Consider the following 25,257-nt stretch of genomic DNA (forward strand, 5'->3'; position numbering starts at 1 on the left):
GGGAATCGCTGCTGCTCCCTCTCTCGCAGGTGGGCGTGGTGCGGCGGTATCGCGCTTCCCTCCGGGGGCGGCGTGTAACCGCGCTGTGGCATCTGCTCCGTAGCCGGGCCCTCCCTCCCCGCTCGCAGCGGCTGCTCCGTACCCGCTCGCTCGGGCGCTGTCCGCGCTCTCGCCCGCCGCGCCCCCGGCCCTGCTCCCGCGCAGCCGCTGCCGCAGGGCCCGCCCGCGCGCGCCGAGGGCGGGCTGAGGCGGCAGCGCCTGAGGGCCGAGGGGAGCTTCGGCGGCCGCGAGAGGGGCCTGACTGGGCGTCGGGGCGGTGCCGGGCCTGGGGAGCGAGCGGCGGCCGCGGGAACGCAGGCGTAAGGGGCAGGGAGTAGTGCGGCACCCCTCCCCGGCTGCCAGGGGCCTGGTGATGCGGGGCGGCTCCGGGCCGCGTAAACACGCCGAGAACGTCTGCGGCCCTTCAGGTACCGCAGGAGCCGCGGGCTGGGAGCCGGAGGGCGGGCCGTGGGCGGGCCCTCGGCTGCGCGGCCTCGCTGAGGGCCGCTGGCGCGGGGCGGGGGTGCCGCTGACTGGAGCCCAGCTGTCCGGGCGCGGCCCGCGCCTTGTCCTCGCCAGCGGGCTGGTGGCGGTAAGCTGGCGAGGAAGGGGCTGGAAGGCTGCGGGTCTTCTCGAACCGTGCTGTTAGTATCTGCGGTAAACAAAGCGGAGGAGGGCGCGAAGCGTTCGGGGCTTTCCGTTTGGTAGCTGTTCCAGCGCTTGCGACGCACGGCCTCTAGCGTCGGCTGGGGAAGCACGGCCCTGCCCCGGAGTCGGCCTGGCCGGGGCTGCAGCTCGGGGCAGGCAGCCTGGGGCCTGTCGGAGCAGCACCGAGGTGACAAGGCCGTGGCTGTCGCCCCGGCAGGGCAGGAATATCCTCGCGTCCTTTGCAGGACTTGCCATGGGAATTGCTGTGGTGATAATGGTGCTAGACCCTTGTCTCGAAGCCCGGAGGAGTTCTGCACTGTTTTATCGTGTTTAGCAATGCTGAACTCAGCTCTACGCCTGTTGGTAACTACAGCTAGTTATATTGATCCAGTCATATAATACAGTTTAATTGTTGCATATTCTTGTCAGTGTCTTCTTTGGGAAAAAAAATTATATAAGTTTAACCTGCTTAATGGAGAACTGTTTTAAAACAACACTAGAGAATACTTTTTTCATGTTGTAAGTTTGTTTCAGTTTTTAGTACAGTATGTTGCATCCTGAACTAAACATTGGAATTTCTTGTTGTATTTAGTGACACAGGATGCTGTTTCCTTTGGTATTGTGTGCAGTTGTGCTAGTAGGGAGTGGTAAAGTTGAAGATGATGAATGGATTGACCCCACGGATATGCTCAATTACGATGCAGCATCAGGAGCCATGAGAAGACCTTACAAGGTAGAAAAAGAAAGGGTGCACGAATACATACGTGTCTTTCCCAAACAGTCCTTCAGCCACGTGCTGTTGAAAGATTGCGCTTAAATCATGAAATTAGAAAATGATAGAATTATGATCTCTCTGAGGTCTTATAAGATTATATCTGAATCTATACACAGAAAAGTGTTTGTCTGTTGTTAAAATTGCAAGAAAAAAAAGGCAGTCTACATTATTGTAGATAGTTAGCTCAGGGCCTTTTACTGATGAGTTTCTGTTGCACAGTGATCAAGTCACAGGACCTGTGCTTTTTGTACTTTTACAGGTGCTGGTTGATTTGTGCAGGTTGTGGCTCCACAAGTCATTTCTCTCAGAAATACTGGGTTAAGCAGCTCTTGCTAGTTTCTGAAGTATAGTGTTAAATATCTTGAAAATTAAGTTCCTAGCTGATAAAAATTGGGGGTGTTAAGCTTAATGGTTATATTTTACTTGAATTACCCAGTTTTCTGGTAATACGAGAATAAACGCCATTTATTGTGCGAGAGTATTATGAAAGTCAGTGGTGTTTTGTAATGCTGGACATCAGAAGGAACATCAGAACAGGGATTTAGTGCTGTACTGTTAATTCATGAACATTGAGGAGAAAATGAAATACGAAAAGGTAGTTTTAACAAGGTGAATCATCTCAGTTGTCTTGTATGAGGGGTGGGCTCTGCATATATCATAAAATGCATATTGTTTGTCCAGTAGGTATGTGCACACATGGCACTGTAAACTGTGGCTGGTTGTATGGGCACCCTTGATTTTTGTCATTCTTCAGCTTTCAAGTTTGGTTTTGCAGTCTTGAATAATACCATTTTAATGCTTCAGAACATAATTTTCTGAAGCTTAAAAAATGCAAACTGTATTATTTCTCTCCACAGAGTTCCTCCTCAGCCTCCACCTGCCCCAAGTCCACCTTATAGTCATTAGAGTCCCTAAAATTCAGCAGCAAGCTTTGGAGTCTTTAAACTTGGTTTTAGACTCCAGCTGAAGCCCAACTGCTTTTTATAAAAAAAATACTATTTTGTTGTCTCTCACAGAAATAGAACTGCATCTTAAAGGAGAAAAATGACTGCTTTGGGTTAATCCATCTTTGCAGGATTTCTTTTCTGCTCTGCAGTGAGAGATTTTAGGTAGGCAGGCAGGCTGTGTGGGCCACCCGAGTCCTCAAAACCAAACTTCGTATGGAGTTCGGAGATTTGCGTGACGTTGCACTTCCTTTTGGAGGCTTTCCTCAGTGTGCATGCCTGGCTGCGTAGAAGCACTGCTAGAACTAGGTCTGAGCAATTAGCAGAAAAAATGGGATGTTGTTTCAGAGTGAAGAGGGAGGGTGAAAGGAAAGGTGTGCAACCTGGAGTGGGGTTTTGTGTTTACTTTCAGTCTGGCTGGCTGCGTGGCCAGCTGGGCTGGGAATTTGGCTGAAAACTGCCCCTTTGGTTGCTGAGTCGGTTTCTAGCAGGTCCGATTACCTAATCTGATGTACTGCGTGGCTCACCCACACTCAGAGGAGGGGAAAGGGCAGGAGGGGGAGGAAAGGGCAAGACTTCAGCTTTCAAAGGCAGCATGCAGTTAGATAAACTTAAAGCAATTGTCCATTTGGAGCCTAAAGTAACAGCAGCGAGGCAAATGGAGTATCGTTGGGAGAGCTTTAGCAGCAAAGACCAACACTCAGTTTTTAGCTCCTTTGCTTCTTTTAAAGTGATCTGACTATAGAAGCGTAACGTGGCATATTGATCCAATTCTTTGATTCTAAAAACATGTGTTTTTCTTGTGTAATTTTAGGTAAACTATCATGACTCTGAGGATAAGACTGTGGATACGGTCAGTACTGAAATCTTGCCAAGTTGTTCCAGGGAAGTAGATTCCTTGCAACAGAAGGTTTGTTATGGAACTTCAGAATATTTTCCAGCCTTTTATAGTTTGTGCTTTCTGATGATGCTTTTCTGGATAGTATAGAACAAGGGAATTGCTGGCATAATTTGTGAGAGACCATGCATTACGTAGGGAGAACCTCTTTATTCAGAGGAGATACTGGGAGTGGTTTGAACTCAATTCCAAATTGCTGCTCTGCCTACCAAGGTCTGTTTCTTAAAATGTTTTATAGTGTAACAGAAGTTGATAGGAGCTACGTACTTCTCTCCAGTGTCAGCAGTTGAAACACGTGGTGTTGATGTCACGCCATGCTGCCAAAAGCTAAGAAACCTGACCTTTCATTTTCAAGTTGTTCAATTCTGTTGGATTTTAAGGGTTGGGTTGTGAGCATGGAGAACATGTTTGTGGCTGACCTTAATGTGCAGTGCTGCAGCTCTCAGCAGCTGCTGTTAAGACCCCCACACTGCCTCTTCCTCTGAGATCAGGAGGATGGGGTGATGCTTGTGTAGCTACTGGGGCTCTCACTTCCCTCGGCCATGCGGAGACCCAAAGGGATATGTAATTTTAATGTTTTAGTTGCTTAGCATTTTTTACAGTTCTCTTCCCCCCCCCCCCCCCCCCCAATGTAAACTTAAAACTTAAGGTCCAGATCTTAGATTTTTCTAGTCTTACTGAGGTTAGTATTCAAGCCATATTATTAGCAGACCTGAAATCTCCAGTACTGGCCAGTCCCATGGAAAGTAGTATCTTCAGCAACTGCATATGCTTTTTATCTGATGTACTAATCACGGGATTATTGCAGAACTAAAGAAATGTGCCTCTGTTAATCCTGAGCTTAATGTGTTGGTAGTTTTTTTTCTTCTGTGAACAAGCTGGTTTGAGCAAGAAGTGAATAAAATGTCTTTACATTGCAGATTGCAGAATGTGAGAGGAGGAATGCCAAATCACGTGAAAGCCGTAGCTTTTATATTTTTAAGCGATACTTGAATAAGATTTTAAATGAAGTTGGAAAACTTGGCCTTGTAAGTATTTGAACAGTCATTAAAAATTAATTAAAATTCATATTACTACTTTATGTGTTTTTTCACATTTATTAACTATTGATTAATTATTCTGGCTTACTTTAAATTAAAATTAAGGGAACTGAATTGCAAAGGAAAAAACGGTAGAAGTGTGTGCATCCAGTATTGCTGTTAGTTAGCAGTGTTTGCTCAGGAGAGGCAGTTGTCGTTTGATCTGTAAAGCATCCAAAGGAAGACTGTGTGAATTGAGAGCGTGTATCTAAATGTCTGTTGCTGGGATGCAGCTACAGTAATACCCTGTTCAGTTCATGTTAATGGTTGTTAAACTTGAAAGAGCCAGATTGTGTGTGTGTGTGTTTGTTGTAGACCTTTTAGGCCTTTGTTTTAGACTCTACCACATTAACCATCTAGGAATTAGGTGTTTATTAGGTGCTTCTTAGAGTTTGCACATAAGAATTACCTTCTTGCTTTCTTTATTACATTGTCTTTGGAGATATTTTCTTTCTGTTCAGAGGTAGAGGAATAAATTTTTAGCAATAAGCAAAATTAATATTTAACAAAGAACATTATACTTAGCAATGTAAAATTTCTTTATGTTAGCATTTAATAGCTTCTATGTTTATTACCCAGCCATGATCAGAGCACACATAGCACATTAGTAATTAATACTTGTTAATGAGAAGTGGTTCTAAAATTTTAATAACAGGTGAGATAACCCACTTCACTTTTCAGGTTTTTGCTGTAGAATTGAAACACTACAAACCAGTTGAATGTTTGTTTTATATAGTTTAGAAGAATGAACAGAAAGGTTATAGAATCCTGCAGTCTGCGTCAAAAAGGTGCTGGTACATAATGAGGGTATGTAATCAGGTTTTTGCATAGGGATGCAGTTTTTTGTATGTACTTCTACTTCCAAGTAAGCAGCTTTTAATCATTGTTTTGCTTTGCTTTTAATTCAGCCTGAGGAGGACGTGGGCCAGGTCCATTACGATGCTGAGATCATCCTTACGAAACAGACATACTTGGAGATCCTCAGGTTTCTCAGTGAGGAAACTTGGCAGTCAGGTGCTGTGGATGATGCACTTAGTGATATTTTGGTCAATTTTAAGCACCATGATTACAAAGCTTGGCACTGGAGATTTGAAGACACTTTTGGAATTGATCTATATAATATGTTTCTGGTAAGAGAAGACGACAAGCTTTTTGTTGTGTTTTAATTGCTGTTTTCTCCGGTTTCTCTGTGCAAGTCTAGCCAACGAATACTACCATCTGAACTCCACCCGTAAAGCCGTTCTTTCCATCGCACTTAGTGAGTCACTCTTTTTGTTTCATGGTTGCTGAAGGTAGAGGCGATGTATTCCCTTGAAGTGAGCATTCCAGGTTTTTATTCCTGTGGTCATCTTTTCTTATTGTAGCTTTGTGGGTTTTTTCTGGTATGCTTTTGTTTTTCTCTTCCTGTCATAATTTTCTGTCTGTGTTGTGTGACTCGTTAGACCCTAGGACTTTCTCACCACTGAAACTGACAACTCGTGCGTTACAACTCTGTCAGATTTGTCTCTTGTTCAGTTAGGTGCTGAAGCTGTTGGCTTCTGCAGGAGTTGGAATATATTTGTATTGAGACAAGTAGATATTTGAGGTCTTAAATTTTATAAGTTAGAGGTTTTTGTGAATTTTCTGGAAAAAAAATGTATGTTGGAGAGGAGAGCATGACTGTGAAAATGTCATATTCTCTAAAATGGAATTACAAAGGGCTAAGCTGAGGATCTACAATAAGCTGAAGCTCTCTGAATAAATCTTTACAGAATATGCTAACATTTTATGCTAACATGATCCTGGAAGTACCCTGTCTAGTTTTGAGGGAGTCCGTGGAAGCCAGATAAAAAAAAGGCAAGCTGTCAGTAGCGTAACCTCGCTGTTTGGGGTCCTTGGATAGAAAGAGAGTGTGAAGTGCTTCTCCGAAGTCTTGCTGCTGTTAGCCAGACTGTAACTTTGTCTCTTAACCAAACTGCAGGAGTTGGCAGCAGTGGTTCTGTGGTTCATACCGGGCCCATACTACTCAAGTACTGAATGACATCAATTTTGTAATTTTAAAGTGTGGTGGGTAAGGTGATTGATAAATATTGTAAGGAAGAAGTAGCTAAGTATCACAAGAAAGAAATGAGTAACTGCAACGTAAGGCTGTGAGAGGAATAACTAGTAGCAATACCATGAAGCTTTTCTGCCTTGTACTGCTGCAGTGTGCTGTGAAAGCAAGGAAAAATTCTCTCAACTGTTCCATGTAAATGACACTAGTAAAAACAAAAGTTGGAAGTTCCTTCATGTGTAGTGGCAGTAAGCTTGGAAAATTCCAAATCTGGATCATAATTTTTTCCTGTTTTCTTTTTCAGATACTCTTGTGCTTAGTGTGCGTTGTAACTCTAATAGCTACAGAGCTCTGGACACGTATTCATTGGTTTGTTCAGCTAAAACGTGTTTTATTAATAAGTTTTCTCATCAGTTTTGCATGGAATTGGCTTTACTTGTATAAGGTAAGTTGTTCTGAAATCTTAGTGCCTTTTAGGTTTAAAATTTTACAGTTAAAAGGGAGTTAAGGTTATTTAGTTATTTTAGTTAGTTTACATAAAACAAGAGTTGACTGCAAAATAAATAAAGGGATGAATGCTTTATTTTGCATGTTGACAGGTGTATTAGGCTTAAAGAAGAACAAAAGAAACCCTGACAACTTTTATCCTGCTGCAGAGGAGCATAAAAATCATAAAGCATGGGCAAGGGAGACAGGAACTCTCTCTAAAGCAGCTTGATAGAAAAGTCTTACAAAAATATATTGTTGGGTTTTTTTCTTTCTAAAGATTCCCTGGCTAAAACTGTATTTAACGTGCAATAGAGCAGAGAGAAATGCTTCATTAACGGTGACAAAGTAGCTGATTGTACAATGGTATTGGTTTTAATGAGGAGGAATTTATGCTGCTAGGTCATAGCCCAACCACAAAATCTCGGTCCTCACGTCTTGTCATCAGAATTCAACTGCAGCTTGTTAGAGGCAGGCGTGGCAGAGTGCCAGAGAGGAGGATGGCTCTGGAACACGAGTGAACTGCCATGCGGAGGGCTTAGATTGAGTCAGTGAAGAATGTCAGATTTTTTCAACACGTTATTTGACTTAATTTTTTCTATTTGATTATCAGTTGCAAACTGTAAGGCAAAATTATAATGAATACAGGTATTTGTTAATGGAAATTATTTAAAAAATAAAAGAGGATGTCCTGATGTTTTAATTAGTAATTGCATGGTGGCTGTCTCTGTTTTTAATCCAGAAACATGTTAAGGACACAAGATGTCAGACTACTTTTGCCCTGAACTTCTGTCTTTGAATATTGGAGTTTGCTGTTTTGGCAATTCAGACTCCATTTGGAGAGTAACTCAGAGGTAGCCATCTCGGTAGTCTTTATCCATTCCCAGGGAGTATTTAGAATTGAACTCTGTTAAATTGTTTAGGTAGCAAACTTTTCTCAGTACAGATTTACCCAGGTAATTATCCCAAACTTGCTAAGAGCAAACATCGTTAGCTCAGGTGCAGTGCTGCATGGATGCCGGTGCTCTGTGCCCAGCATGACCTTGTTTTATGTTTTACAAGTAATTCTTCCTCTCTTGCAGCTGGCCTTTGCACAGCATCAAGCAGAAATTGCAAAAATGGGGCAGTTTGATAACATCTGTGCTGAGAAGTTGGACTGGGGGGAAAGTCTTATTGGTAAATACTTGTTTCATCATTTTGTAATAGTATTTAAGATCACAAAATACTCAGTAGTAGTATCCAAGAATACTCTCTAATTTCTTCATGAGTAGGACATAGAATTTTCTTCAGCAATGCATGATTATGTGGTTTTACCATCTTTTTCCATTCCACAAGACTTTCTTTACTAGGCCGTTGAAGGAGAGCTGATCACAAAACTGTGCTTAGAGCATGTCATGGTGTTACTTCCTTTCCTTATAACTTACCCCGGGGGTGTTTCCCCAGCTCCTCTCCCCCAGCACCATTCATTGCAGTTTACTGAAGACAGGAGGGCAGAACGGAAGGAAAATATTTTGGTTTTTTTCATCTTCCAAGCCTGCCAGTACAGTGGACTTCAGAACTTCAGTCTGTAACTACTTACTCTAGTTTTGTGGTTTTACAGAGAAAGCTGATTTTTTTTATTAGCCATTATTTATTATTCAGTGCTATAGCAGGTAGATTAATGATGGCAGCTCTTAACACGTGCTTGTTATGGTCTTCCCTTTAGAATTTATTGGCTGCAGTTGCTCTGCTTGTGTCAAATTTCAATCGTTTATGTTCTGACTGCACTAAAATCAACTACAGAAAACTGATGTCTTAAATTACTTGTTTATAACTTAAAGTTCCCTTAAGGAGTAAGACTTTCTGCTTATAACTAAAATAGTCTCTTGAAATCTAGCAAGCAAAATATACATTTTTAATCCACTTGCAGCCTGGCAGATGAGTAATTACACTCAGAATTACTTCTGTTCCAGTAGCTGTGGACAAAATGTGCTAGATAATAGTTCCCACTGGCAAGACTTATTTTTCTTCTGAGGCTTCTAGGGACTAAGTTCATCTAATAAAGAGAACTTTCTTGACTAAACATGGGAAAACCTCCGTTTCTTCTCTTTCTTTACAGCCTTCCCTCTCCTTCCTGCATCCCCACGACTGGATAAACTACACTGGCAAGCTTCTCTCATATTTTTAAAATTAAATCTGAGCTTTGAACCATATTTAGAATAGAGTTCTCTTCCATCTATAACTGAAATGCTACTTTCTGTATTACTACTGTCTCATAAAATACATTTTTTTAAAAGTAGTAAAAATATGTCTCTGCTTTGACTATAGAATGGCTCAGAAGTAAATGGACGTTTCAGGACGATCCCTGTCGGAAGTACTATGAAACGCTGCTAGTAAATCCCGTTCTGCTGGTTCCACCGACAAAGGTATATGCCAAGCCTGAAGAGACCGTTCATGTGTATGTTTGCAATCACTGACAACACTTTTTCTGTTTGTATTTTTCTAGGCATTGGCAATTACTTTCACCAACTTTGTAACTGAGCCTTTGAAGCACGTAGGCCAAGGTGTTGGTGAATTCATCAAAGCACTAATGAAGGAGATACCGTTTATTCTGCAGGTTCCAGTGCTAATTATGATGGCTCTGGCTGTTCTGGTCTGTATACACTTGTCTTATATTTAAAAGCTCAGTTTTATTTTTTATATATTAAACTTACTTATATTTCAGTGTTATTATCTATTATTTATTTGTCATTTGTACTACTGACCAGATTCTTAGCACAGATGAAATTGTTTCTACAAGGGAATTTTTTCTTGACAAAATCTTTATAGTACAGTTGGTTTAGCAATTAAAATAGGTAAGTTTGTATTTAAACTGCATCTCTCCCCCACTCCCCACGTGGGATAAAATAGCATTAAACTGCTTAAAAGCTTAGACTCTGGCAGTTTATTGCAGCTTAGTTCCCATTTCTTCTTTGTGTCATTACACAGTGATGTGTATAATGGGCATTTTGTACAGGAAAGCATTGAGTTAGAGCCTTCACCGTCTTGATTGTAGCACCAAAGATGAACTACAGTCCTGCAGTTCTGCAGTGTGGTCAGACTGCAGAAAGCTTGAATTTTATTGTAGCCGTTCCGATTACCTGAGCTTTTCAGTGCTTTTCGGATATGTGACTTTGAATTCTGTATGAAAACAGTAGGCTGCAAATATTTGCTGTTTTGTTCTTTTTTTTTTTTTCCCCCCCAGGCTTTCTGCTATGGTGCAGGATCATCAGTATCTATGTTAAGATACTTAACATCTGTTCCGAAGAAAAGTCTTCCTCCACCTGACAGTCAGCAGGAGAAAATAGACTTTGGGCAATATGATGGGAGTAAATCAGATGGCTATTATTTGCAGAAGCTTCCTTACGTTTATAGAGGACCGTATGACAGAGGAGATGCTCCTGTGAGACCAGGAAACGGCAGCAGGAGTCCTGACATCGTGCATACAAGCGATCAGCCACACACGCAAGTAGAAGAGTCTCACAAACCAGAACCTGGTGTATGTTAGTCCCCATGCTCTTTGAGCTGGGATTAAATTGAATAGATTTCAATGTCATCTGCTAGAACATGTTTAAACAACAAGCTTAAGCCAAATCTTGGGGAGAGATGAGTTAAAGAAGTACCTGTTCCCCTATAGAATGGTTTGGTAGAGCTATCTTGGGCATGTTTTATTCTGGAAAAATACTGTGTGATGGCTAACTAACTGTGGCAGGAAGCTACTGAATTAAAACTCTACTTCTATAGTAAAGACAAATTCTGTTTTGAGAGATCACTACTTACATTAGCCTGGGCAGTAATGATTACCCACAGAGGAAAGGTGGGGAAAAGAAGCAGTGCTGACTTCTCTGTAAACTATAGAAAATTAAAACCAGACCTATACTCTGGATTGTGCTTAGTTACATGTTTCTGCAGGAGAAAAAGATACCAGTGGCGCTTTGGGGGAGTTCTGCCCCTTGAGCCGAGATGCACCTGAAGCAATAGATGCCATCGCTTTGGATTGCTTGATTAATAGCTTATTATTAATTTTTACAGAACAGATTGCACACTGAGCCTGAAGTTTGTAGACTAGAAACTATCACAGCTGAAAACCTTACTGAAGAACATGCACTTGAGCAGCAGAAACAGGAGACAGGCAAAGCAGAGCAAGAGACTGGAGAAAATTGTGATCCTAATAACCTAGAAGGGCAAAGTTCTGCAATGGACCCATGTGAAGAGAAGAAAAAGAGCAGTTCTCGTGACTCACAGGAAGGAGACTAAGGAAGCCCCAAGCTCTGCTGTAAGTTTTGTCTAATCTTTCATTGTCACGTACTTGCTAGTTTTGCACTAGTTCTCAAATGTAGAAGAGCGAGCAGCAGTAAGGTGATGGGAACTCCTCCTTGGTCAGAGCATTAGCATGCATAGCTGTAAGGTAGGTAGAGTTTTAAAAACCGAGACTTGAGTATACGTACTACTTCTGGAATTTGAAATAAATATGTTATTAAGATAATACAACTTTTAAGTGGCCAAGAAAACAGGCTTGTGGGTGTTGCTGCTTGTTTGAAATGAAGTTTTTGTAGTAAGTTTTGAGTAAAACTAGGTGCTCGGTGGTGGGAAAGCAGTGGTACTCTGTGATCTAGCAAACGTTAGCCTCATCAGGTAACTGTTAAACAGTGTGACGAAAGTTGCCAATACTCATGTAATTCCCATAAGAGCAGCTCAAATAGATGTCTTAGGACTACCTTTTGGTTTATATTCTTTAAAATCAGTTTTAAGTAAGTAGGATTTCTGCTTGTCAGCTCTGTTTTAGTACAGCTTGATGATTTTCTTCTAGTTTAATAATTTGCAGGAGTGAGGAACTGATGTTTTATCAGATGTTTTTTTAGGACGATTCAAAGCTGAACAGGGACTAGGAAGCACTAAGTAAAAGTAACAAAGATCAGCATGATAAACTGATGGTAACACATGGGTTTTGGAAGAATATTCTGGCATTTCTCCTTAAAAGCAGGACAGTTTTAGTTTCAGTAGGAATCACTTTTGGTGCTAAAAAAGCTGCAAGAGAATGTGTGTAAAATTTTCAGTAACTCTAAAATAGTTCGAATTATGTAGAGCCTGTGTCTGTTTAACTATTCTTACAGTGCCTTTTTACTCGAAGCTAAAATTAACTGTATATTCTTCTCTAGGGGTATAGTACTTCAATACAAAATTTACATCACTTCATTTATAAATACCTGAAGTGAACAGTTTGCCACATTTGGTGTTAAAATCAGTGGCTTCTAACTCAAAATACCTACACTTAACATACAGCCCTCGGGCTTCCCAAGAACTGCCCCAGCACAGCACGTCCTTATCAAGAGGAGAAGTAGTTGAGGTCAAGTAATAAGCAGCATACGTACATTCGCTCTTTGTAACATTTTAAATTCAATTACTGCAGGAATTACCTGACATCTGTGGTAGTTGATGCCCAGTACCTACCACCCTTGTGCTTCCTTGGTGCATGGACTACTGCTGGTGGTGGACATGTACCACACAATCTATAGAACAGCTGTGGCAGCTGCTACTTACAAACAAGTATATCTTCTTAAACAATTCTTCTGACTGTAAAACGGCGCTGAGTAATACAGGAAACACTTAACTAAATATTACAAAAAAACCCCAGCATGTTTTGAAGATACTGTTTTTGTACTAAACAGAATTAAAACTAGTTTTTTTTTTTTAATAAAAATAATGATTGTTTCTTCCAAACAGTGTTTCTGCAAAGATAAAGTACTGAAGCTATTTCTCTTTTTTTTTTTTATTTTTAAAAAAGGTATAAAAGAAAACAGGACCTTTTTCCAGGGAGGTACAAATCAGAAAAAAAAAAAAAATCAAGTTTCTTTAAAAAGAACGTACAAATTTAGGTCTTACAGTAGATTCAGACAGTGGCAGAATTCACACATAAGCAATGAGAATGCCTTGACAGGGAAAAAAGTTCATATTAATGTTCATAGATTAGAGGCGGTTAAGAGGGAGATACAGTAATCGGTATCTCAGACACTGCTGAGAGCAGCTGCCAGCTGCAGAGAGCAGCAGCAACTCTTAACTACTGGTCATGAGTGTGATGCTGCTGTTATTTATACAAAACATTATTAGAAAGGGGACAAAACTACTAATTGCAGTCTTCTGTAAAAAGGCATTTATGTTTTTCCAGCAAACAAAAATGGTACCTAAGATGCTACTGTACAGTATGCGCCTGTTTCTTTCTTCAGCTAGAATTCGGTCCCTTTATAGTTGTGGGTAAATGGACTCTTTGTTCATCCATTCTCTTAGCTTGTGATCGTAAAATCAGACTGAAAAAATCCTCATCTGGTACAGTCGGTCCTTTTGCAGATGGTGGAGGAGCACATCTCTGATCATCCAGTCTGGAACCCTACAAACAGACCAAGCGAGAAAGCTGCATAGTTACAGGAATATATTATATATAGAGAGAGAGAGAGAGAGAGAGAGTAAAATAAGTGACCAATCTAAGTGAAAAAATCACTAAAAGCTTTTGTTTTCAGATTTAATGCTATTACAAGGATTTAATTTGTAAGTTTTAAGTTAAATTTCTCAAATGCAATTACTAAGTTAAGACTGCAAGTGTAGCTAAAATGGTTTCCCCAAACCACTTTTCCACATGGATCTGAAATAAAACGCCCAATTTAGTTCTTGTTCATCTTGTAGAATGAGTTAAGTGTCCTTTCTCCAGAAGAAGAATTTTAGCATTAGTACATGGTATCTCTAGTCTCATACAACAGAAAATATGGTTGTCTTCCTTTCCTTATACAGGGAGTAAAAAATGGCCACGTTGTCAGATTTGGACAGGCAATTTTGAGAGAAAGTCTTCCTCCAAACTGAAAAGAGTGGTACACATTAATCCCAATGTTACCGAGCAGTTCGGTAACACCTTGGAGATCGTTCCTGTGCTCCCGTCACCCAGCCACCCTTCCTGGTCAGATTGCACAAGCATCAGCCTGGCACCCGAGGTCTGGCTGCGGATTGTAGCCATCCACAGCAGCTCCTTTGCCTTAGCTGGACACCTGCTGTATCAGGTGCCCTCCTAACAAGCCAGATCAAAACACTTTTTCTTACAATCATTTTACATACTCCTTTTAATAGCCTTACTTGTTTTCCTTCACTTTTTCAGTATTTGTTACTTTAAATGGTTAACATGGTATAAATACCACAATTACACTTACTAGACACAGGATAATTTGAAAACAAACAAAAAAACTTGAAAAAAAAATCCTAATTTTTTTGTTCTCTATCAAATCAATTTGTATCTTGACGTATCTTGAAACACATGATAAACAAGATGGCTTTCTTGAAGAAAGTTAAATTGCAGGATGCACAAATCAAATCACCAAAGACTCAATCTGAAGAATTCTTGTAAAAAACTCACCTGGCATTTTATCAATATCTCAAAGAAGTCATCATCCAGTTCTCTGTTGCTTGCCATGAGGTGACCCAGGACTGACTGACCGTTGTGTTGATTAAGACGAAGTCCGGGTAGATCACTGAAGCTGGCGCGTTGGTCATTGAGCCGGCGGCTCTGCGAGCTAGCAAGTAGGTCTAGAAATTCATCTGTGTGGGGTGAGACTACAGAAGTAGAAAAGGCTGGGGAGGAGGAAGAAAACACGTTAGCCTAGAAGTTAAGTTCCTTTCCGTAGTACGTCTTGCATGCAAATAAATTTTTAAGATAGTATTTGGCAGGAACTAGAGTCAAATACAGATTTTACTTTTTAAAAATTACATTTTCTCATTGTTTTAGGTGGAGTAGAGGATGTTGCCACTGAAGCAGCTGAGAATCTGTTCTTCTCCTGGAAGTAGCATCTCTGATCATCCATCCTATTACTCTGGAACCGACTCAGCAGATCAAAGAACCCTTCATCTGCCATTGTCTCTCGACTGTTTTTCTGAAAAGGAAAGAAGAGTTAGGGGTATTTTTGAACTGAAGAATACCTAAAACTAGGACAACTGCATCACAGTTTCTTTTCAGTAACGTTTGATAGTTGTGTATCTGAAATCCATTAAGGGAGTTTTTTGAGTCATCCATTTCTATAGACAGATTTATCGGTAAAATATATTAGAAATGTTTCATTCTCTGAAACAGTTCTCTGATCAGTACAACTGGAGTTACTCTTTCTCAGCCATTAATCCACTAAAACCTCAAATGCCCATGAAAGAAAAAAACTAAGAAGAGCAATGAAGAGTCTCCATTGTCCCCTCATCTAGATCAAACGACTCAGTTCTTTTATTTTTAATTGACTTCTGTCAGGAGTGCAATAACCTAAAAAACGTGTCCAAAATATCTCCCACTGGCTGAATCAGGAGAACTAGATTTTGTTAAGTTTGGAGAAGCAGGGTCTAGCAGAGACTTAGAAATAAAATATATGTTCAAGCTGAGCTCTCACTTTAGAAAATCCACCAGGAAAAAAATGTTCCAACAGTAGGAAAAGCTTAGAGCTGACACCACCCATGAGACTGCTGTAGAATGGCGGATTCTGCATCACTTCATAGAGCCACAGTGTTAAATCTGGTACAACTGAAATGGACAGCTGCAGGAATCTTGTTTTCCACAATTCTGATCAAAGATTAGTAAAGGCTATGATCTCCACAGCTCGCCAAACCTACCCTCTGAGAGTTTGGAAGTCGATGATCAATAGAATTACTGGCATCCTGCAAAACTTTGGAAGCGGTGCCGTTTTTGTACTTTTTGCCTTTTAGTCGATTTACAAAATGCAGTTTTGCTGAAGGTTTGGCAACCAGTGGTTTCTGTTTAGCAAGAATCTCACTGCTCCAGTTCTGAACCTAAGAAAACAAGAGTCATGAAATCGAGCCTTCTGAGTTTAATTACCTACACTGTTACCTCTTATTGGCTGCTGCTTTTCCTCCCCAGAATGAAGCAGCTTTACATTATTTAGTTTACCCAACCACAAGGATGTGAGAACTTCAGTATTGGTGATATTACTTGACCTGTGATTATTGACCTCTTGTTCCCTGAAGCAGGTTAGTACTGTTACCGATCAGTCTTTTATAACTGAACTGTAGTGTAGTGTGACACCTGGATGACTAAAATGTCATCAAATAGTGTATTTAATCAAACACGCTGAAGTTTTCCGTGCTGACTGCAGTGCAGGAAAGGTAGTTAATGCAAATGCTAAAATGCAGACACGGTTGGCGTTGCCCACCTGACATTCTTATAAAAAAAATCCATAGTTTTACAAAGTGTTAGAGCAAAACAAACCCTTATACAAGCCCAGACGCTCAACCAGCTGTCTATCAAGTCCTCAAAATACACAAAATTCCCAGTAAAGAGGGGAAAGGAAGAAGGAGAATGCCAACACAAAGGCCAACAGGAATAACCATCTAGTTTCACTGAAGAACAGAATGGATAGCTTTATCAACCTGACAGATTTTCCTTAAATTCTCTTCTAAAGTAAAAAATTATCCACAAAATCAACAGCTTTATCCACAACTGACGCACTCTTCTAATACCTGAATAAAAAGCCATTTTTTTTTTCTTGATTCAACATCAGAAATTGTGAACACAGTCACCAGTCTTTCAGCAACACTGTCTACCCAAATGGATGGCTGCCTAACGGCTTAAGATCAGCACACAGGTTCCAACTCCAAGAAGATACTATCCTGTACAATCAAACCATAATGCTAGTGGCATACATTATCAAAGACATTTATGGAATCATTTTTCAGAATCTACTCAATAAGTATCTTGAAACAAGCCCTTTATCAGAGCTAAGCTGCAATACTAGGTTAATACTTTATTACAAAAATCCACATGAAACATTTTAGTGTATTTAGGGCACAGACTAGCACAGGCTCTGTATTTTAAAAGATACCGCAGATAAATAGATGCAGAGAGTAAGAAAATACAGCTGATACTGGCCAAAAGCTTAGAGGTTCCCCGCAGAGGACTCGCCCTGGACTAAACACACAATCTTTTTAAATCAATACCCAAAGAGGCTCTTAAGCATTAGTGCTGAGTTCAGCTGTACTAGCTGTCCAGCTGGAAGCTTTGAGATTTAATTTCCTTTTTAATACACACAATGGTAGGCTTTGCATCACTTGAAGAGATGGGAATTAGATATGCCAGTATGGAGGGAAAAATAGCAATTTCAGTCTGCCACTGGAGCCATTTAGGTAGAGGTGCCAGCCCAGCATTTAAAGGCAGATAGAATTTGAAGGAAATTTCTCAAAGATTGACACAAGGATTGTAATCGGGAACTCCCAGCTCCAAGAGATCTCTGTGAGCCTGCAGGAAGTTATTTTACCTATCTGTGACTCAGTTTCAGCATTCCTGAAGTAGTATCCTTACTCAAGACAGATGTTGGAACTCCTAATGGCTTGCAAGTTGGTTGAAATCCCAAAGTGAAAAACACAACATGTATTTTATGACTGCAATCAAAGAAAAAATCTTCAGAACAGCTGAGCTAAAGCTTAGGAATTTCACTCTGAATCACTTTCATGCTGCAACCTCAAACCGCTTTTAAAGAGGAGATGAAAGGAATTCCTTTGATGCACACTACAGGACCCCATTCTTTCTTATTTGTGAGGGGAATAAAGCAAGCTTTCCACAAGCCATTACAACCATTATATATGTAAGATGCTGTTACCTACATGACAAAAGTACTACTTGTTAGAATTGTTACACCTGCTCTTACCTAACTCTCAAGATCCAACTAAATTAAAAAGGGGATGCAAATGATGCATCAGCATTCTGCTGCATTCTTTCAAAGTTGTCAAGTATAAAACTTCTGACTATTCATAACTGTTGAAGTTAAACCCTTAGAAAATGTGTGATTGCAATCTCACTGGCAGAACAGAAAGAAGGAAAGTGCCAACCTTTTCTGGTGTTAATTTCATCAGTTCCATGTTCTCCATACTGTGGCGGCGGCCTACTCTCGGTCTCGTACCTTCAAGAAAGAATAAAGTTCATCTTTATATCACTAAGATTTATGGTGTCACCTTCAAAGCTGTGGCTGTACTCATCTAAGGTCCAAGATACAGCAATTCTGAGTTCCAAAATAGCGCAGTTAAATATTTATCAGCAGAGAATAAATAACCACTAATAAAAGCAGCCTTCAAAACCACACTGATCTAAGCTATGTAAGTTGCTTTTGTGGGACACAAGAAAAGGACCATTGATCTTTGAACAGGGAACATCAAATGAGCTGTGTTCTACTGTAACCTCCCAGTGTCGCGAAGGTGGTAGGAAGAAAAAAGGGAAGAAATAATTTGGCAGCAAGTAGATGCATCTCCCACGTTAAAAAGAAAAAAAAAAAGGGAGCGGGGGGATGACAATTACGTGAAGGAACTAAGCAGTAACCTGTGATTCACAATGTAAATCCTCTAGAAAAGGAGGAGCTGAAGGGGTCCAATACTGCAAAACCAACCCTTTTTTGCTGGTGGGGGAAAAAAAAAAACCCCAAACCTGCATACGCAACCGCCTGTAGTCAGAAAACAACACCAACAACAGACTCTTTTTGAAGTTCACTGTTAGAAAGTATTGCAGAAATAGGCACATACCATTCAAACTCTTATCCACCACATGGCTTTCTGACATCATGGAGGTGTTTGTGCTGTAGCTTAATCCAAGAACCATTTGAAGATCTGAGAGATTAAGTCTAGCAGTGAGTTCCCCACTTCTATCTCCTACCTGCAAGCAAATAAAATAAGCAGTTCTATTACTGTAGCAAAGTACACACATACGTAAATATAAAGCAAACCCCCTCCTCCGGATTTCTGAGAAAAAGACTAAAAAAGTTACCCTGTTTGAAAACTGAATCATCTTTTTACTGAAGTATGTAACAACTAAAAGGTACAAACCAAAGACTGAAATAACCTCTGCTAGGCTATTAACTTGGATTCCATGCTGACATCATCAGAGGTGGCACAAGAACTAAGGAGGTAGTTGCAGTCAGACATGGCTGAAATAGTTTGGAATCAACTATCTCGAAATCATTCAAAATCCATGCCCTTAATCAAAATCACATGCATGGACACACCTCCATAAAACCACAGGGTAAATGAGAGCAAAACCTAACAGCCAACATACGCATGTGAAAATCATACCTCTCTTGAAATCTCCAAGTGCCTTTCTGCAAAATGCATAGCTTGGTCATGACTTCCCAGAGCAGTATATGCGTTCCCTAAACTCCAGCATGCTCTTCCTTCACCAATTCTGCAAAAAATAAAAACGTTTTCAATTACACCTTCACTCGCTGAACAGTAGGGGTCAGGTTTTCATAATACTGCCACAGTAAGGTTGCTGTGCCAAGAAAAATGAAGGCTATCAGAAACCATTCCAACACCAACAGGTTAAGTATTTAAAGGAGCATCATCTAGGTATAACCATCAATATGAGCAAATATAATCAAAATTTTAATTTTTAAGCTCACAGCAAACACAGGTCACTCAGTTTTGCAAGCATGGAACATTTTACAACCTACTTTGCTTTTCCTCACATTGCATGCCTTATTCATATATTCTGCTTATCGAGTTAGAAGTGCATTTAAAAGTTGTAAAAAATTTTAGTTGAACCCCATGTTATAAAAAAGGCCTGAGAAATTATGATTATAAAATAAGCATTACTCGCTACTGTATTATTCTCCTTTCCCCATCCCTTCCCATATTCTTAATTTCTGGAAAAGCAGGAGACATATTCTTGTGAGGGTATGCAAAATTATAATGAAGTCATGAAAAACAGAGATCTAGTTTTCCTTAATTTACAAAGAAGATACTGACAGAAGAAGATGTAGAGACAGTCATTCATCAATTCCTCTTTCACCTCAGACTCATTAGCTGCAATACCTTCTTGAGTAATTTTTTTTTTCCCCACATGGAAACTGGAGCCCAACACTGTAGGGAATTCACATTAATTCAGCTGTCATATACAGCACAACGACAGCAGTTAGAGGTAACGGGATTTGGTTTAAGTGTCATACATACGTTACACAATCTCTTAGGGCTTACTTGTCATTTAATTCCCGAGCAATCACAAGGTGTTTCAAATGATACTCAATTGCTTTTTCATAGTCTTGAAGCAACGTGTACGTGTTCCCAAGGCTGTAGCAGGCCTGTGCTTCCACAGCTCTGTCTTTAAGCTGTCGAGCCAGCTGTAACGTCCTCCTGAAAGAAAGGGTTAGTCACCTCAAAAATGATTGTAAGGAAGTTTTTATACTTGTGCAACTAAAAATCAATTATACAAATTAAACAAATCAGGACACCAGGCTGGCAAATTAGCTGCTAATAAACTATCTTGTAAACTCTTACAAGATTTTAAGTGTCTGTCTTCCACTCCCCTCCACTGCACCCTATTTCCATTTATTTCATTAGAGAGCAGACCGATCCCTCAAACAGCCCTCAATCTTCTAATTCTAATTTAATCCTTCATCAGTAATTTATAGGGGTTTTCCTGACAGCATACAGTTTAGTACCAGCATTACAATAAACACTGTATATTCTCCATCACCATGAGCAAGACAGGCCTATAACCACCAAGCCAGCCTGGCCCTGCTGGGTAAAGAAGAATATGAGCGCTAAGAGGAACCTGCTCAGTACTGAGGCTTTTTCTCCCTTTAAAAAAGAACGGGTAAGCTCTGAAATCCACATAAGAGGCTAATAACACCTATACTGTATCTTTGCCGAGCTTATAGTTCCCCAAGTTACAGCAGCAACTGCTTAGTGATGCAGAGATCAAGAAAAAAGCCTTGATTGAAACTACAGACTGAATATGTACAATCATGTTGATGTGTACCACCTATCTCAGGTAGTGAGTATACCTGAGACAGCCACCCACCTCAGGTGTACTAAAGCTACTCAGATATTCCAGAACTTGCTAAGAGCTAAGACAGTAATGCTTGGTTCTAGAATAAAGGGGAATAAATGCCTATCAACAGAGAGATGTCTACAGTGCTGAGAAAAATGTATTTAAAGTAACAAAAAGTTAGAAAAGTAAGAAGATTAATGCTGCACCTCCCTTAAAAGAACTGGAATAGTTAAACAACTAGGGAAAAAGGTTATTTTTGCTAAACAAATGCAGCTCTTTTCTAAGAATACGTTGAAGAGATGGCTATTCTACAGTGAGCTAAAATACCAGGCACAACAGAAGTAAACTGTACAAGAAGAGGTATAAATTATATTTATAAGCAGTCAACTAACTTGTAGTATACAGAAGCTGTTTCAAATTCACCCAGGAATATGTAGGCGTTTCCAAGATTGCTGTATGCTCTTCTTTCCGCTGATCTATCACCAAATTCTTTTGCAATTAGGAGACGCTTAAAAATGTGAAATAATTGTGTTATTTACTCAATTTTGAACTTTGTAACATACATTTGCATAAGGAAATGCATGCTCATAGTTTTTCTACCATGCATCTATATCTGTTCTTTAGGCCAACAGTGCTTGAAAAGAACAGCCAAACTTGAAGCTGTGCCATTAAGGTTTAAAACTTGCATTAAAAAGCTTGCAACAACATCCAACGCAATACATGTACTCAAGATCAGGAGCAACCAGTGATATTTTGCTAGAACAGAATTCCTTACTAGTACATTGTTGTACCTGTTCATGGGCCAAAACTGCTCTCCTGAAGTTGCCCAGAAGATAGTGTGTGTTTCCCAGATTCCCAAAGGCACGTCCTTGTGCTGCTCTGTCACCCAGCTCTGTTACTATTGTCAGGTTTTCCCTGTTTTGGGGGAAGTGAGAAGGGGAAGAATAGTGACTTTTAAGAGACTTCTTTCTCACAGTCATGTAAATAATAATTTTTAAAAAATCTTTCCATTTATATAAAGGAAAAGGTAGAGGTACTCTACTTTGGCCTATTTTCATGGCCTTTATGCAAGCATAAATCTTCCACTGAGCAAGAAACGATTCCTGTGAGATACCAAACTTCACTGCGTTCTTACTCGAGTTGGTGTGCTCGCTTCTAGTTATAGGGCTACATTATATATACCAAGGTCCTGTTGTTGTCTCCGTCTGGTTTGAAGAGTGATACTGGATTCTAACCATAAGGGAAGGACCTACCAGGTAGAGTAAGAGGTACAACTAAAAGTGAGGGCATAACAAAAAATTGTGCACTCCCCAGTTTAAAAGGGAAAAAATTCACAGGTACCACTGTTCTGAACAGGAGCATGCCACAGGTTAGTTCATGACACCACAAATCTCCCCATATTCTGCTGAAGTAGATGATCATACCCTCTCAATCATCAACGTTTACAGCTACTACTTACTCATAATAATTTGCAGCTTTTTGTAAAGCATTTTTCACATCATCTGGAAGTTCCCCTGGATCATGAGTCCCAGCACTAGCTACTTTTTTCCCTTTAGAGTGATATACATTTCCCAGATTATACAATGCTCTTGCTTCTCCAACCTAAACCAGAAGTAAAATAAGGCATTACAATTTTATACTTCACAATCCTCAGATGAGAAATAAAGTTTGTTAACTAGTTGTTAACACATGCTCTGCCCATTCTGAACATGTTCTTACCACCCACCATACTCCCACTCAGTCACATCCCTCAATCAAATTGTTTTGCATACTACTTCCTTTTGAGGTGCAAGATACACAATAATTTCTGAGGCCAATTATAATTCAAAATTAAATTTAAAAAAAAACCACAAAAGAGGATAATATTTATTAATCTGGATCGATAGTATTCCAGGTGCAAACAGCTATCTTACAACTAACAGATCCTTGCTGTCTATAAGAAATAACTGAATATTCAGTACTTGCGTCCCTGTGAAAGGTGGCACGCTCATTACCAATGCCGCAGGGTTCAGTAATATGTATTAGCAGTTTACTTCCAGGTTGCTAAGCAATGCTTACCTTATCATTAAGCTCTCTGGAAATATCCAGATGTCTCTGACAACAAACAATAGCTTCTTCAAAATTCCCAAGTACCTTTAAGGTGTTGCCCAGATTCCCACTAGCTTTAGCTTCTCCCAGTAGATCTCCAATTGTCCTAAAATTGCAGAAATAAAGGACCCAGTAAATACTCTATAATTTGAAACCAAGCAGATGATCAAGGTACGGTAGACGATTAGAAGAATTTATTAAAAGAGATTACAACCATGTAAACGCATATGTATTCAGTTCATTTTATATCTAAAATGCAATCACATAAACATTGTTTAGTTTGGTTGGTGCTGTCTGTGCAACTGCCAGTACTCATGGTATTGATCATCTATTTAACATTAAAAATTTGCTTCTTTTATGAAGAGAATAAAGAGAAAATTCTTAATGATCATGTAGAAAGACAGTCCCAGCATTAGAAAGAAAGGTTTAACTGTTTCTGCATTTTACTTGTCTGTCATAGTCTTGTTTTATTTACAAGACACACTGGTCTCCCAGAAAGCTCAGAGGTAATACCACGTTTCTAGGTTTGAAATGAGACTAAAGCAAAAGACTGCCACTGAACCACTCCGGCTGGGATACTTGGGGAATAACAGGAGAAGACAAGTTCCCACAAGGTTACGGCACTTGAGCAGGCTCAGGCAGAGGGAAGAATAGGTTTGTGCCTAAAGGGAGGTTAAGTACATTAGGTGCCTGTGTCTTTTATTGGCTCTATACCAAATCATTAAGTCAGATGCATAAATAGCATATGAAATGCATAGGGGTTTTAGATTTCACAATATCAATTCATGAGTTTTACACAGAGGAACACGAACAAGTTCTGTCTAGTAAACAAGAGAGCCAGCTTAACATTCTGGAGAACCAGAAAGACTGAGTTTTAGAAACAGGAAGGGGTAAAGAAAGGGTGGATTTAAAGAAGCCACTTAATTATCCACAAACCTGGTGAGGCCTCAGTCAGTACTATCCTCAGTCAGCAGGTTATGGTGCTAGACCAGGTATTAGCTCCTAGGTTAAAGGGCAGTCAAGTTACCTGCCAGCCCCCCTGGCCCTCTGCCACTACAACATTCACTCATTATCCGGTATTAATAGCAGGGTTTGGGAGGAAAATGAACAGCCAACTGCTCATCTCTACAAGTATGGGATCAAATGGAGAACATGGTTAAAGAAAGACACGAGATTACCTTGCAAGAGTTAAATCATGGTGATGGTATTCCAAGGCCTTTGCATATTCATGCAAGTAGAAATAGGCATTGCCTAACTGGCTGTAAATAGCACTGAGTGTTTTTAAATCTTCAGTTCCAACCTGAACAGCTGCTTCAAAGAAAGAGACACCAGCTCGGCAATCTCCTGCTTTACACAGGCGCTCACCTTCCAAAGCCAGCTCCAGGCAGGAAGCCTCCATCCTGCACAATTTAAGTAAAAAGAAAAACGGTCACTCTGAATGTAGTATTTTGTCCAATAACCTGAGTTCTGAAGAGGTTCTTTTACTCAGGGGGTCTCTGTTTGGGACAGGGAGTCAACACCACAGTACAAGCAATGAGCTTGGTACTATATTACAGAAACTAATGCTGACATGGAAACTGCAACTTCAACAGTGATGAGCAAACACAACATCAGAACAAACAGCTTCAACTTTGTTTTTATTCCTTTTTAAGTCTCAAGGAGGAAATCCAAACACTGCTTTGTCCATATGTAGCACCTGTAGGAATCAAAATTGCAGAGTGCTCACCATATGGATAATTACAGAAAAGTAACCTAAAAATCAAGCTACTCTTGGCAAATGCTGCATTTGAAAAATGTAAGCACTTTTCTGTTTAGGTTGATGCCAGTCACCCGGAAAATGTCGTATGGAAAAAAATATTAAAATTCAAATATTCCTGGATGTCAAAGGCCATGCCTATTTTTCCCAAAGTTGTTGCTGATGTAATTCAATCTCCTTGGCACTTCATAATTTCCTACAGTGGCACTGCTACGAAAATTCTCAGAGCGCAAAGAAAAAAGATCCAGGTTGAATGAACAACAAAATGTATGTCAAATCAAATTACTTAACTGAGATGCCATCATTCCAGAAGTCACGAGCAAATAATTGTGTAATTATACAGGTACAAAACAGTGCAAGCAGTAAAGAAGATACTCAGGAATGCATTTATAGCAGAATTTGCAGAAGGTGACATTTTGAACAACGAACAAAGATGATGTTAGAGAACTGCAGCTGCCAAAACACAGTCATATGTACTTTAACTCCTGTGAATTCAAGTGTACAAAAGGTAACGCTTCAGTAAGTGTTAGCGATTACACACACAACCATTTCCGACTTTCCAGTTCCGAGATCCAAGGGAGGTAGGGGAGAGGAGGAGGAGCAGGAAGACGACTTCAGGGTCTTGATCTTGAAGCAATACGGTTCTCCAGCTTTTTCAAAATACATGCATTTTAAAAAGCTCGCCAAAATGCCATCGCTCTGCTTTTAAAA

General features: G+C 40.0%; 2 protein-coding genes across 10 annotated transcripts in view; one reads left to right on the forward strand and one right to left on the reverse strand.

Moving 5' to 3' along the window:
• The first annotated feature begins 243 nt into the window (after positions 1 to 243).
• Positions 244 to 18,026, forward strand: CLCC1 (chloride channel CLIC like 1). 7 transcript variants are annotated; one of them, XM_068405802.1, is made up of 12 exons: positions 244 to 467; positions 1,280 to 1,420; positions 3,221 to 3,316; positions 4,225 to 4,332; positions 5,292 to 5,513; positions 6,720 to 6,860; positions 7,984 to 8,077; positions 9,209 to 9,306; positions 9,387 to 9,533; positions 10,125 to 10,418; positions 10,952 to 11,195; positions 14,685 to 18,026. In XM_068405802.1, the coding sequence occupies exons 2-11, from the start codon at positions 1,289 to 1,291 to the stop codon at positions 11,174 to 11,176; spliced, it is 1,557 nt and encodes a 518-aa protein (XP_068261903.1). In that variant the 5' UTR covers positions 244 to 467; positions 1,280 to 1,288; the 3' UTR covers positions 11,177 to 11,195; positions 14,685 to 18,026. The 7 variants fall into 7 exon arrangements, with proteins under 7 accessions (XP_068261903.1, XP_068261908.1, XP_068261910.1 ...); XM_068405807.1 differs by having other exon boundaries at positions 10,125 to 10,384; positions 10,957 to 11,195; XM_068405803.1 differs by lacking the exon at positions 244 to 467 and adding an exon at positions 547 to 683.
• Positions 12,674 to 25,257, reverse strand: part of GPSM2 (G protein signaling modulator 2) — a 32,484-nt gene continuing 19,900 nt past the window's right edge. For 2 of the 3 annotated variants that reach the window (XM_068405799.1, XM_068405800.1), the window contains exons 3-15: positions 23,969 to 24,190; positions 22,761 to 22,896; positions 22,162 to 22,304; positions 21,494 to 21,617; positions 21,095 to 21,210; positions 19,907 to 20,062; positions 19,007 to 19,115; positions 18,461 to 18,590; positions 17,777 to 17,847; positions 15,548 to 15,724; positions 14,667 to 14,829; positions 14,316 to 14,530; positions 12,674 to 13,304 (exon numbers count right to left, since the gene is read on the reverse strand). In XM_068405799.1, the coding sequence (XP_068261900.1) occupies positions 13,140 to 13,304; positions 14,316 to 14,530; positions 14,667 to 14,829; positions 15,548 to 15,724; positions 17,777 to 17,847; positions 18,461 to 18,590; positions 19,007 to 19,115; positions 19,907 to 20,062; positions 21,095 to 21,210; positions 21,494 to 21,617; positions 22,162 to 22,304; positions 22,761 to 22,896; positions 23,969 to 24,190 (1,927 nt within the window). In that variant the 3' untranslated portion in view covers positions 12,674 to 13,139. The remainder of the gene's footprint in view (positions 13,305 to 14,315; positions 14,531 to 14,666; positions 14,830 to 15,547; positions 15,725 to 17,776; positions 17,848 to 18,460; positions 18,591 to 19,006; positions 19,116 to 19,906; positions 20,063 to 21,094; positions 21,211 to 21,493; positions 21,618 to 22,161; positions 22,305 to 22,760; positions 22,897 to 23,968; positions 24,191 to 25,257) is intronic. The other variant, XM_068405801.1, reaches the window with a different exon arrangement.

The sequence above is a fragment of the Nyctibius grandis genome, chromosome 8 (genome assembly GCF_013368605.1).
Source record: "Nyctibius grandis isolate bNycGra1 chromosome 8, bNycGra1.pri, whole genome shotgun sequence".
Lineage (NCBI taxonomy): Eukaryota > Metazoa > Chordata > Aves > Nyctibiiformes > Nyctibiidae > Nyctibius > Nyctibius grandis.